Genomic DNA, 12,850 nt, shown 5'->3' with positions numbered 1-12,850 from the left:
TGATGAGGTTTGTTGCATTCAGAAGAAAAAAAAATAAAAATTTACCGACTGTAGAAAGATGTTTTTGTTTAGGCTGTCAATTTCTTTCTTTTTTTACAAGAGCTGTTGAATATTGCAAAATTAGAAAGAAAGACTGAAGCATCAAGCTTATAACTCAATAACGCAGCAGTAAAGCGTGATATCACTGTTTTGCTTACTCCACCTATTGAGACGTGTAAAGTGGATAAAATTGATGGTATTATACAATGCTGAAATATGCTGTCGCTTTGCAAGTGCATTTGCAAAAGCCTTGTGAGCATTATAATTCCATCTAAGCTGTTTGCTGAATATGACAAATCAGTTCTGCAGAAATTTGCAAGATGTAGGAAAGTTTATGAAATGGACAATCCAGTTTCTATAATAACTTAGTGCCACAGTCAGGTGGATGACATTTTTCCATTTGAGGGTGCTATAAATGTGTCCTGAATCACATTTATTTATGGGAAAAATTGGAAAGGGCGATAACAGCTTTTGCCACAAGCTTTGCTCTCCGGAGGATTGCACTCGCAATTTCCTTTTTCTAAAGCGAGAGCTTTCCTTGATTGTTGCTACCACTTTGTGGTTTGTATGTTTCTGGCCGTTTATGGGCCAGCTTGGTCAACTGGGTTTCCAACTTAGGCGGGGGGAAGGGGAGGTCCCCCAGCACAGAAGCCCACTGCTCTAACCATTAAGCCATGCCTGAAAAGCAGAATAAAACACCTTTACGAATTTCTCTCATGGAAGATGATGCTTGGCACATTAGCCTGCGTTGCATAGCAACAATTTACATATAAAAAGTGAGCACACACATCTTCTAGCTGACAATGAAAATAGAAGTTAGGGGATGTGTGAGTCACTTAAATATGCTGTGTGTCTCCCATCGTACTGTGGTGATATGGCACGATTGTACAAGGTGAAGTACATTGTGTCTTGTGATTCAACACATTTTAATTTCTCTGCAAGGCCCTCATGATAGCCTAGGGACATGCGCATCACTGAAATCGGCAGCGCATTTCTTGTCGTAATGCACACTGTGTCGCTTACAAAGGTATCAAGCCAAAGTTGGTCTTGTCGGGATCTTTTTCGTTGATGCAGACGAGCAGCCGGAACGTGCACCCCCAGTTCCTCGAGTTCCTGCGGTCCTTGGGCTGGCCGGTAGATGTGGGAATGCACACTGGCTGGACTGGCAATGTAGCCACGTCATGGCGAGTCACCAGTGGGGATTTCAACATTGGTGAGGCGTGGTTTTCGACCGTTTCACCTTTCTGAAAGCGTGCGCCTCTGTCTCATTTAGCACGGGTGCTTTGTTGCGTTGCGACGTACAAGCAGGTTGGATCCGATTCACAGTCGAATCAAGCCACGATTGGTGGTTTCAAGAGGGATGTTGGCACCATTTTCATGCTCTTCCCGGTATGGGATCTCTTGAAAACAGAACTACGTGCATGAGACTTTTGATGTGTTTTGAACCCTTTCGTTGCCAATTGTGCATGACAAGGTTGCATTCAAAGCAAGAAGCACTCATGAAAACAATATTTAAGCATCTTGCATACATCTTGAAGCACTTCCGATTGGACTTGTACGGCTTCTTTGAATAATATATGTAATGTAAGATTGGTAAGAAAGTAGATGACTGGGCGTTTGCTCTCGGTGTCAATATGTCAACAGGTTAATTTGTTTACAATCAATGTCCGATTTCTCAGATTTCCAGGGGCTGCAAAAACATCCAAAAAATCGAGCAAACCCAGAAAATGAGTGCCTACTGCCCCCAAGGGCACAAATCACCACTCGCACCGCCAAAATGGCTCTGAAGGCCTTCCGGCACACTTATTAGGCATATTAGTGCTCGTACGTTGACCGGAGATGGCAGGTGCACGCATGTATAATTAAAGAATACAAATAGTGTTTAGTGACCATTGCCTCTTTCTACTCTTACTGTGCTTCACCGCAATACATTGTGTAGGCTTCCCCGTGTAACTTCGTGGTATTGCGGCGAAGCTGACTTTTCAAAACTGGCATTATTCAACGCGTTGTGCTTTGTTGCTGTGCAGCGAACAGCAGGAAGCTTGGTAGCCAACGTCAAAGCAGCTAGGCCTAACGTTGCTGCGGTGGTGGCTAGGGCTGCCAGGGAATTGGCATGTGAGAGCACCGGTTCAAGGCTTCCGGATAATCAAAATACCGGTGGTGGTTGCTTCGATTAATGTCATTTTGGACCTGCATTCCCACAAACATTTTGGACCCGAGTTCACTGTGTTCACGGGAAAACGAATCTTAGCGGTTCCTGCTATCTTTCATGATGGCAGCAGGAACCTACTGAGCACCCAGAGCTGTTGGCATTATGCTAGAGGTCTATTTTGAGGTGCTTAAAAAAGGCAGCATGAAGATCATTCCCATGCTAATTCTTATCTTGGCAATCGAAGGGTTAGGCGCTAAGTTCAGGCCTAAAGTTTAGGACTGAAATTGGACTAATGATGATGCTATGTATAGTAACCATGGCCAACCAAACTTTACGTTCTTGGGCAGCATACATAAAAACGAAACGTGAGAAAGAATGAAAAAGTCTCACAACTGAAAGTATATACTGGAAGAAACTTGCCCGCTTTTCACTCCTTCTGCAAACTGTGCACTTGCTTTATTATATCCGATAATTCGTTGTATCTAACAATGAGCTATATCGTGTTTAGTCGAGCTTTGACCATAGGGGCATACTGCAAATGAAGACTGTCTTTGTGCAGCTGACCTGCCAGCAGACCACGGTGGGAGCCTATACAGCGGCCACCACCAGGTCCTGTACTGGTCGGACGTGCTCTCCGAGCTAGTCTTTGTGGTCCCTTCGCCCAAGAACCTTCCCAGAGACGTCGCATCTGGTGAAGTCACCCTGAGGCCCAAAGGTTTGTTTGAGTGTGCTTTATTCATATGTGCCATTCCTCCAAAATTAATCATACAGTTTACGAATTCAGGCTCGTTTTACCGCTTTACAAGTGTTGCCTCAAATTTTACTAAAAAGAAATTATCTTCGTGAGAAAGCTCGTTGGTCTCCAAACCTTTCGTTCGGAGGACACTAGAGGGGTACTTGCTTCGAGCAAGTTCTCAAACCAGGTGAAATCGGCAACAACAAACTTGCAGGTAAAGTCGCTGTGACCTAAAAACAATGTGTTGCTTGTCCATCAATTCTGTTCCAAGTGTGCTACAGCTTTTCTGCTACATCTAAAGGTAAAATATTGTTTAAAGGGGTTGGGACACCAAATTTTGAGGCTATAAAAAGCATGTTGTAGGCTGCTTCCGTATGCAAGGACACCCAGAACGAGGTATTGGACGCTGCAAACATTTCAAAATAATTTTAATTCAGCTCCAAAAAGTCATTAAAAACTCCTTCTTGTGGTCAAGACCAATCGCTAGCACGGCAGTTATGATGTCACAGAGGAGGAACGAAAATATTGACGTCATAGCACACTATCACAAAAACGTGACGTATGATGAGTAGCGATGAAATGCCGATTACAGAGCCTGCTGAGCCGAGTGACCGAGCATAGCCTCCACTATGACCGAGCTACAGGCATATAGAAATCCTTTCTTAATGCAAAGAAGGGGTAAGGCGTGCAGACACGGACACAAGAGGAGAGAAGTGGACAGCACGAACGCCGCACGGCGGCCCGCGAACGGCAAACTGCGTGTAACACTAGCCGGCCGACTCCGAAAGGGACCAGGATATGCGGCGTTCGTGTTGTCCGCTTCTCTCCCCGCATTGTCGCATAGTTCAGCAGCTCGGAGCGGTCTCTCGTTCGCTTGGCCTTTCTCAATGTGAGGGCCCGTCCACGTTACCGGCATGGAGACTCGCCGCATGCCATTTGCCGTTCGTCGGCCCCCGTGCGACAGCCGTTTTGCTCGCGAATGGTGAGATTTCCTTGCCGTAGAGAGGACGGGCCCGGGACCCATGTGTGTGGCAGCCGTACGGCGAAGCGGCCAATCAGCGACCGAGGAGTGGTCACTCTGGCACCGACGGCAGCCTCACCGCCTCTGATTGTTCGGTGCTGCCGATATCGTTGCTAGGCCTTTTCCAGTTCACTTCAAAGCTAAAGCTTACGACGCTTCGGTATGAATCAATGACTCTCTCAAACCGCAATATATTCTTACCGTTGTTGTCGCTCTTCGCAATAATTATAATAAACGCGACATGCACTTCGAATCGCCAGTGGCTGACCTCTGCTGGCAGAGCACGCGTATGCGCGAGCAGACGACGCAGCATAGTTTTACGTCACCATTTTTTGTAGGCCACGTGACCAAGCCATGGTGCGTTTCCTCCTCTGTGACGTCATAGCATCCCCCGGAGCCCAGAAACCGAAACCGAAATCGCTCGGTATAATAATGCTATTATTAAATTATTTATCGGATATATATGAATCCCGCTGTGTGTATCGTGCTCCCTGAAGCATGACGCAACGTTTGAATCAACAAACGCATGAACGAAAATTTTGATGTCTCCACCCCTTTAAGGATTCGCGAGACAAAAATTTGTAGTCCCCCTTTTCTTGCTTTAATAGGTAGCTCCATAGTTATGGTACGAAGCCCCAATTCCTTGAGAGCGTCACAAATGAATAATTACAGCACCCTTTGTACGGCCTGCCCAAAACTTTCAAGTGCAGTGCAGCCTTGGACATAAAGAAAGGTTACTTCTCACATCACCGAAATTGGAGGTCGCGAGGTGTAATGGTTGCAGGACATACAGTGACTGTGTTGCCGAAAGCTGCCAGACTGCGCGACCCCCCCTCCTCCCCAATTGTTCTGTTCTCTTGGGAACGCAGGAGGACGCTCTCTCCCCTCTTTTCCTGTTGCGTTGTGAATGGACTTGGTTTTACGCGTGACGGCCACAGTGTGTGTGTATGGATCAGTGCTATGTGGCACCACGAGGCCGCCATAACAGGTTTCGGTGTCGAAATAGGTAACCTTTCTCACATCTGCAACTGCTCTGCTCTTGGCGTGTGTTTTGAAATGGGCGTAATAAAAGCTAACGTAATTATTTGCTGCGCTGTCGGGGAATTGAGGCTCCCTAACGTAAATTATTGGTTCGAGGGCAATCTTATAAAGTAATAAAGATAGGACAAAAAATTTCTGTCGGTACTAGTTTAATGAAGTGTGTGCGTCCCACAAAAAGTGTGTGCTCACAGCAGGCTTAAAGAAAAAAAGAAAACTCCATGCAATTACCCCACCCCTCCCTTATGTCCAGGGATCTTACAAATTTGAAAGCTCACAGGTTGGCACATATTTTTCCTTAAAGAAGTTTTGAGCATGTTAGCTCTGTGTTCTTGTGGATCAGCACGCAACAAAACAGAGACAATGAGAAGGCATTGGTTAAAACACGTTGGCGGGCTAGTTGGTTAGAATCCATGGTAGAGTGTATAAGCGCGACTGGACGAGGACGAAGAAAGAAACAGATACAGAAGCACTGTGTCTGTGTATCTGTTTCTTTCTTCATCCTCGTCCACTCTCACTTATACACTCTACCATGGAGAAGGCATTACTGTGCACGTCCATACCCACCGTGGTGGCTTAGTCGCCGCGATGGCAGCATGCCCATTGTGGCAGAGTGCTGAAATGTTCACTTAGGTTCAGGCGTGCATTTAAGAACTGCAGGTGGTCATAATTAATCCGGAGCCCTTCACTACAGCTGTCTCATAGCCCCTGTGTTACTCTGGAACGTTAAACCTGATAGATCAATCGATTGATCAATCAGTCAGTCAATCAATCAATCAATCAAAGAAGCATGTTGTCAATTAATCAATGAATGAACGAAATTTTCGGTCAGTTTAATTGTTTGCATTGCTTCATTGGCCTTGATTATGTAAACCAAGTTTCATTATTTTCTTTACGAAGAACCCACATAGTTTGTGTTTTCCAGCGTTATTGGAACATGAAATAAATTGAATTATGTTACAATCAGGTTAATGGCAACTTCTGCTTGCTAGGCCTGGCTATAGGTTTAGTAATCTATGCACAAAGTGAGTGCTGAAGTCTTGAGGCCAGATTTTTCGGTGCTTCCTTTTCCCATGTAGCCGACAGCTTCCCCGAGCGGTCGACAACGACTATGATGGGATCGCCAGTGTACGACGGCATGACGGCAGGTGCCGAGGGGCCGCCGGAGAAGGTTCAGCGTGCCATGTCTCTCAACATTGACACCACAGAGACAGTGACACGTCCCGCCCGCTCACGACCGGCACGCATGCCGAACGTGGCACTGGCCGAACTCAAGGTGCTGGTTGTGTGGCTTGAGAGTTTCGAGGACCACGTCTGCTTTCCTCTGAGTAAGTTGTAGTCCCTCAGCTAGTTAACCACTTAACTGCCGGTGACAAGATGATACGCCATCACAGCGAGCGTCCTCTGGTGCCGACGGCAAGTTAGTGCGTCGTGAATTTTTGGCAATGTTTGTACATGTCTATAACATCAGGTTTCTGTAATTTTGACAATAATGCACAATTACTTTTGCCAACTTTGTTTTTATGCTTATAAATTTTTTTTCGGAATTCGTGACAGCAGTTAAGAGGATAACAAATAATGCGCAAAACTAAGCAATGACAAATTAGTTCTGCAGAAATCCTCAAAGAAGGTCCATAAAAGGAAAAATTGTTATTCATCTGACAGTAGTAGCAGGAAGCTATAATAGCTTCGGTCTGCTAGCTGACTGACCAAATTTACTGAGTGACTGCAAGTTTTTGTGCAACAAATTTTTCATTATTCAGTGTCACTGCACTTAAGAGTTGTCGGTTAAATTGACCTCTCTCTGCAATCTGCTAGCCTCCTGGTTAGCTCAGGTGATAGAGCCTTGGAAATGTGTTCATCCTGGGTTAAAAACGCTGACCAGGATGAATATTTCCTTTGCATTGAAGCTGTTGAGGGAAGTTCCACAACGACTTTCATTTAGCGAAGGCCAATGTGCAATAGAATGGTCGATGCCAAATGTAAATGCAATGCAATGCATGTGGAAGCCCCCAATGTGCTTTGAAATGCAATGGTCAGTGACTGTAAAATAGAAGTCGTGTTGCATATAGCATCTCATTCAAATAGACAAATTATATGCACAGATTTTTTAACCAGTGATCTGTCATTTGTGTTTTTTATGTTATACTGGTTCCATGTTAGAGTTCTGCTGGATGTTCATACGGTTGCGGTGGTAAAAGCTAACGCCATCGTGCTTCAACTAGTGCAGCAACATCAAACTGGTTTTGCGGAAAAACCGGCTATCTGGTTATTCGATTTGTTAGTTATTCAAATTTCAAAACCGGATAACCGGAGTGATCAGTTATTCGGTTGGTCATTCGGTTATAGTATCCAAATGTTCGGATAGCCTGCTATTTGTTCTCCTGTACTTGTATTGTAATTTCTGTTCTTATATTCGTAACATATTTGGAATATTTAGACATGCAATAGAACTGAAAATTTAAATAAGCTATAAGCAACACCAAATATTCACGTGCGAATATTTGAATATCCAGCTAACCGGTTATTTAAACCGGATATCCTAAACATCAATTTCTTGACATCCGGATAACCGGTTTTCGCGACCAAATTCACCTCCCTCTAGTTAAACCGCACAGCCAGTTGGCAGATATTTGCAAGCACTAGTTCCGGACCCCTTGTGTGTTGCTGCCGTCACTTAGAATGGCCAGTCACGAATGTGCTTGAATGTGAGCCATCAAACAGACCCTTAGTACTCCCGAAGGGTGTAAAAACTAGCACATAGGGCATGTAGGGTCTTTGATATATCAGCTGTGAGATCAGCATACATCTCTAAAAGATTTTTTTCTTGAACTGTGAAGCTTGTATGGGTTTCCTTTGTAGCTTCCCACTACTGTCAAGTAGATGGCAATTTTGCCTATAAAAGAATGGAAAGGTGATTCAGTGTCATTTGATGAAATAAACTGATCAAGTAAAATCAAGTGAAATCTCCAAGGTAGCGGATCTCAAGCTAGAATTGTAGATAAATTATTGGTGTGTAGACTGACACCACCATCCTGGTCAACCTGTGTTCCTTGTGTCATCTGAGCTTTGAAAGCTTGCTTTTGACAACTGAGTGGGAAATTAGCCATCTTGGTTAAAGGAGCCCTGAAACACTTTTTGAACACAGTAAGAAAATGTTGCCCATCTGTTAACAAGGCTCCTGTGAACATGAGAGCCAGTTATTATTGCACTGTATACAGCAGGGAATTTACATTATTGTGTTAACAGTGGTGAAAAATCGCTTGCTCTCGCTTTCGCAATGTTATCATGCAGCATTGTCGCAAGTAGCTGGGCCCATAACAGCTATATTGGCTGATTTCATGACGTGAGAACATTATCAGAAATACGATTATTGCTCATTTGATATAAATAAATTTTAAAGAAGGTCATAGTGTTGGCCGAAAGGTGAAGCGTCGATTGTGATAGCATATTAGTGCAGTTATACGAAGGTAGGATAGTAGGTTTATCGGCCCTCTAAACTTGGAAACATTTCCTTACTAACTGAATTAACAAGCATGGTGTCAGCACCTACTGTGGTTGCTTAGTGGCTATGGTGTTGGGCTGCTAAGCACGAGGTCGCGGGATCAAATCCCAGCCACAGCAGCCGCATTTCAATGGGGGCAAAATGCAAAAACACCTCTGTGCTTAGATTTCGGTGCACGTTAAGGAACCCCAGGTGATCAAAAGTTCTGGAGTCCCCCATTGCAGCGTGCCTCAGAGTCAGATTGTGGTTTTGGCATATAAAGCCCCAAAATTTAATTTTTTTTTATGGTGTCAGTGCACACAGGCAAACGCGAACACCTCATACTCGATGACTGCAGACACTCACTCTCAAAGCGTTGGCATGAGCAAGCACGGCAGCAGCAGTGAGCAAAGTGATTCATGCTGTCTGTCACTTCAACGCAAACAGTGGTGAGGAAACAGCATGCACAAATGTATGAGCCATCTGCAGATCGAGTACGCATTTGCTGGCAGAGTAGAACCACCCCCCCCCCACACTTTCCTTCATTTCACATACGAGGTTGAGCCCCAATTGTCAGTTCCCCTTCTGCCCGGTCACGAAATACACAGTTTCTGCCTCCATTCATTTGTGCTTGAAGGATTTGGAAAATTTTCACAGCAGGAGATTCGTGAGGTGACATAATTTAACAGTGATGTTAATCTATCATTAGTTAGTAAAGTATTTCAGGGCCGTTTAATTGGCATCCATAAAGCGGAGTGACTTCACTGCATTTGCAGTGTTGCAATGCTAGAAAGTAAATAAAAAATTGGCAGTGGCTTAGCTCGGCTTTGCCAGAATGTGCGTAGCGAAAGCTAAGGCATAGCATGGTTAGCCTTCGTTAATTTTGATTGCAAGTCCAGGTTAGTCTGGTTGTCTAGCTATGTTGCGGCATTTAGCCAGTCGTTCGGTGCGCTGTTTGTCTGTTCCCTGGGCGACTCGTTTCCTCTTCATCTCGTTCCAATGTCGATTCCAGGCCTCCTCCTGCTTATCAGAATTGTCGCCGCCCATACTGACACCTCAGCTGTGGTTGCGGCGCTCACGAGCTCTCCTTTTCAATCCTCCGACATGTTATCAGGCATGTGACGCAGCTGGCGAAGCAAGCGAAGGCGAACGCAATGACGAGGAACGCGGTGTAACGTCATGTGCCTCCTCGGAGCACCGCCACGGAAAAATCGCAAGTTCGTGGCCAGTAAAGCTTTCGCATTAAAAAAAAAATGTCGAAAATAGCAGTGAAAGGCACAGCAGCGCCACGAGAGGCTAGCAGCCTTCCGTGGGGAAATTGCACTGCCGAAATACTGTGTGTATTGCCAGTCATGTCTAAGTTCACAAGGATGAGGCAGGCTTTCGGAAATGAAAATGCCGAAGAGCATGCAAACTAAGCACTCGCATAGTAATAAAAAAATACAATATAAAGAAACAACACAGTAAGCATGTTTTTCTTCCTTGTGTTAATAACTTTTTGTACTCCTTTTATCACTATTGTAAAAGGGGTAGCCTTCAGCATTATAGGTTGGTAAATTCTCCTTTCTTATTTTCATTAAAAAAAAAGAAAGATCAGATGAACAAAGGAAGGCAAGTTGTGCTCAACTGAACTAACCTGATTTAGCCAAATATGCTGCAAATGAAGCTATAGTTAGGTGGATGGCAAATCTTGCGTGAAAAAAAAAAGTGCTATTGAGAGAAAAGCTGGCTTTACGAGTCTGCTTTTTGCTCTTTCTTGTGCGATGAGAGTGGCTTATTTGTTTTTGGCTTATGCTTTGTCTTTGGGCCGTTCTTTGCATTGCAGGCGAATTGCTACCAGCCACAAATACCGGCCAGGAAACTCCGTCTGGACGTGGAGACGTGTTTGTGATATTCGTCCATGCTTTGCAAAGTGGCCTGTTTCGCATAAAAGTACAAAGCCGAGGAACCAAGTAGGTACCTATTCAGACCCCTCCTGTGCAGTTTGGTGCCCTTAGTGCATTGCAATTCATATGCATTATTGAACAGGTTGTAACAATGTAATAAATAGAAGAAAGTACGTAATTTCTTCTTGAAGTTATCATAGAAAGTTAATAGAAATCCATGTCTTTAAAACTTCAGTCTAAGAAAGCATAATTTCCTATGAATGGGCTTAACAAACTTTTTTTTAGTGTATATTCAACATTTACTGACAATTTTCTGTTCATTGCACCAAAATGTGGTGGCGTGAGACACTGCTAATGAAAGTAGTAAGTGCAAAACACTTGCAAGTTGTCAGCTACTGGCAACGTGCCAAACTGGCTGCGCTGAAAAGCTAGCTGCTAGCTTTTCTAACTAGCTAGCTAGCTAGTTAACACCTGCCAAGTCTCTACGGATGCTGCCATTCTCCCAGAGGGCGGAAGGACATCATTCCTGAGTACTACGCATAATTTCATCAGCGGCCACCAGCGCTATTTATCTACAGAAGCCAGCGCTCTAGTAATGGAACTTCAAGCCATCCACGACGCTGTGCAAGATGCGACTTCTAAGCTGCCTACCATCAAGCAACTAGATATCTTCACCGATTCTTTAGCGGCTATCCAGGAACTCAAGAAGGTTGATAAGGCGATGGAAATCTGCGAGACAATACACACTATGAATAGTAAGACATCTACTTGCGTCAAGGTACACTGGATTCAAGGCCATTCAGCGAACCCTCACAACATTGCTGCTGACCAGCAGGCACACTGCCCTCCTAATCCTGATCCTCCACCTATTCCCCTCCCACCCCAACCCCGTAACTCGCTGCGAGCCCGTAAAAATGTTCTCCGGCAGGACACACGCGCTCTTATCCCACCGTGTGTCTGCTCCCTCCCCCTTCACCTTACTAGGGCGGAGGAAGTTGTGCTTAGGAGGCTTCGGGCCGGGGTGGCCCTTACACCGGCTGTTGTCTCAAGGTGGAACTGGTCGCATTTACCACTGGGTGCTACGTGTCCATACTGCTCCGTTCCTGTGGTGGAATCAGATGCATACCACCTAATATGGACATGTACGGGTTTACAATCGGAACGCTCGCGTCTCCTACTGGAAGCCGGCCTCCGCTACAGTGTGACAACCAGCTATGACCGCTGGATACATGACAACAGATTCCACAAAACAATGCTCCAATTCATACACAACACAGGCCTCACAGCACACATATAATACACATATACAGTCCAAGAATTATGCCTTAAGGGCAAGCCTTATCGCAATAAAAAAAAAAAAAAAAAGAAAAGCTAGCTGCCATTCAGCTTACCCAATACAGTCGAGCGCTTCTGCAACGGAATGACTTGTATAACGAAGGAATAATTCTGCCCCAGTTCTGCTTCAAGATTTGCAGTGCGCGACCTCTATATCGAAGTGACCTGTATATCGAATTATTTCAGAGGCCTCAATCAATTTGTTATGAAGGCGTTCGACTGTAGTAGTAACTCGCTGCAATCTGCCACTCTTCGGCAGGCATTGTTGACCATGGGAGACAGTTACAATGAACTAATAGACATAACAAAGCAATGTTGGCACTCCCTTCAACTTCTTCGTAGTGAGGATTTAAACGCTTACCTAATTAGATTTAGGTGCACCTTTCCATGACCACACAGGCATTGCCACTCATGACTAGACCCTGCGCTTCCTACTTTAGTATCTCAGAAAGTGATCTCACAAAGTGAGAAAGTATACCAGAAAGTAGTCAAACAGGATTATGGACATACAGTGCTGCTAAGTACTTGGTAGTGTGTCCTGTGAGCAGTGTATCACCACAGGTACTTCGAATTCTTTTCCAGAACCATGCAGGCATTGCCACTGGTGGACGGAATGGTCGTCAGTCGCCGTGTCCTGGGTGTCCTTATCCGCCAGACTGCTGTCAACATATGCCGGAGACGGCGGCTAGAAGCTGAGATGTGAGATCCTTTAGTTCTAGGCCTGTCTTGTTACTTTAAAGGGCCTCTCACCAGGCCCCACCTGAAGTTTTGCTTATACTCTACAACTTGTAAAGTGCCATCTAAGGAGCATTTTATTTAAATAAAATTTTAAACTTTTTAAACTCGTTTGTTATTAGAGGAGATAGGAGGAATTGAAATGTGTTGCCATGCTGCCAGGGGATGAGCTTCACTTCCAACATAGACACTCTCCTTTGCCTCGACTAGTGTCCGCAAGCAACATGTCTTCTCTGCCTTCTCCCATGCAGGGGCCGAGGGTGTACATCATGTTCACATGTGTACAATTAAGAGGAAGCTTTAGCTCGGGCCCAACTCCGACGCGGCCTATTCAAATACATGTAAAACGCAAAAACGTTTTTATGAGATAACCCCTGGACCGATTTTGATGAAATTTGTCGCATTTGAAAGAGAAAGTTAAATT

At 44.7% G+C, this 12,850-nt stretch overlaps 1 protein-coding gene across 3 annotated transcripts in view; it reads left to right on the top strand.

The window, feature by feature from the left end:
• LOC142563713 (ral GTPase-activating protein subunit beta) overlaps positions 1-12,850 on the top strand; it is a 61,336-nt gene that overhangs the window by 45,372 nt on the left and 3,114 nt on the right. For all 3 annotated transcript variants that reach the window (XM_075674310.1, XM_075674309.1, XM_075674308.1), the window contains 5 exons: positions 1,114-1,252; positions 2,751-2,906; positions 6,066-6,314; positions 10,296-10,422; positions 12,274-12,390. In XM_075674310.1, the coding sequence (XP_075530425.1) occupies positions 1,114-1,252; positions 2,751-2,906; positions 6,066-6,314; positions 10,296-10,422; positions 12,274-12,390 (788 nt within the window). The remainder of the gene's footprint in view (positions 1-1,113; positions 1,253-2,750; positions 2,907-6,065; positions 6,315-10,295; positions 10,423-12,273; positions 12,391-12,850) is intronic.

Source organism: Dermacentor variabilis, chromosome 11 (genome assembly GCF_050947875.1).
Source record: "Dermacentor variabilis isolate Ectoservices chromosome 11, ASM5094787v1, whole genome shotgun sequence".
NCBI classification, from domain to species: domain Eukaryota; kingdom Metazoa; phylum Arthropoda; class Arachnida; order Ixodida; family Ixodidae; genus Dermacentor; species Dermacentor variabilis.
The sequence above is the reverse complement of the archived record's forward strand: the minus strand, read 5'-3'. Positions and strand labels throughout refer to the sequence as shown.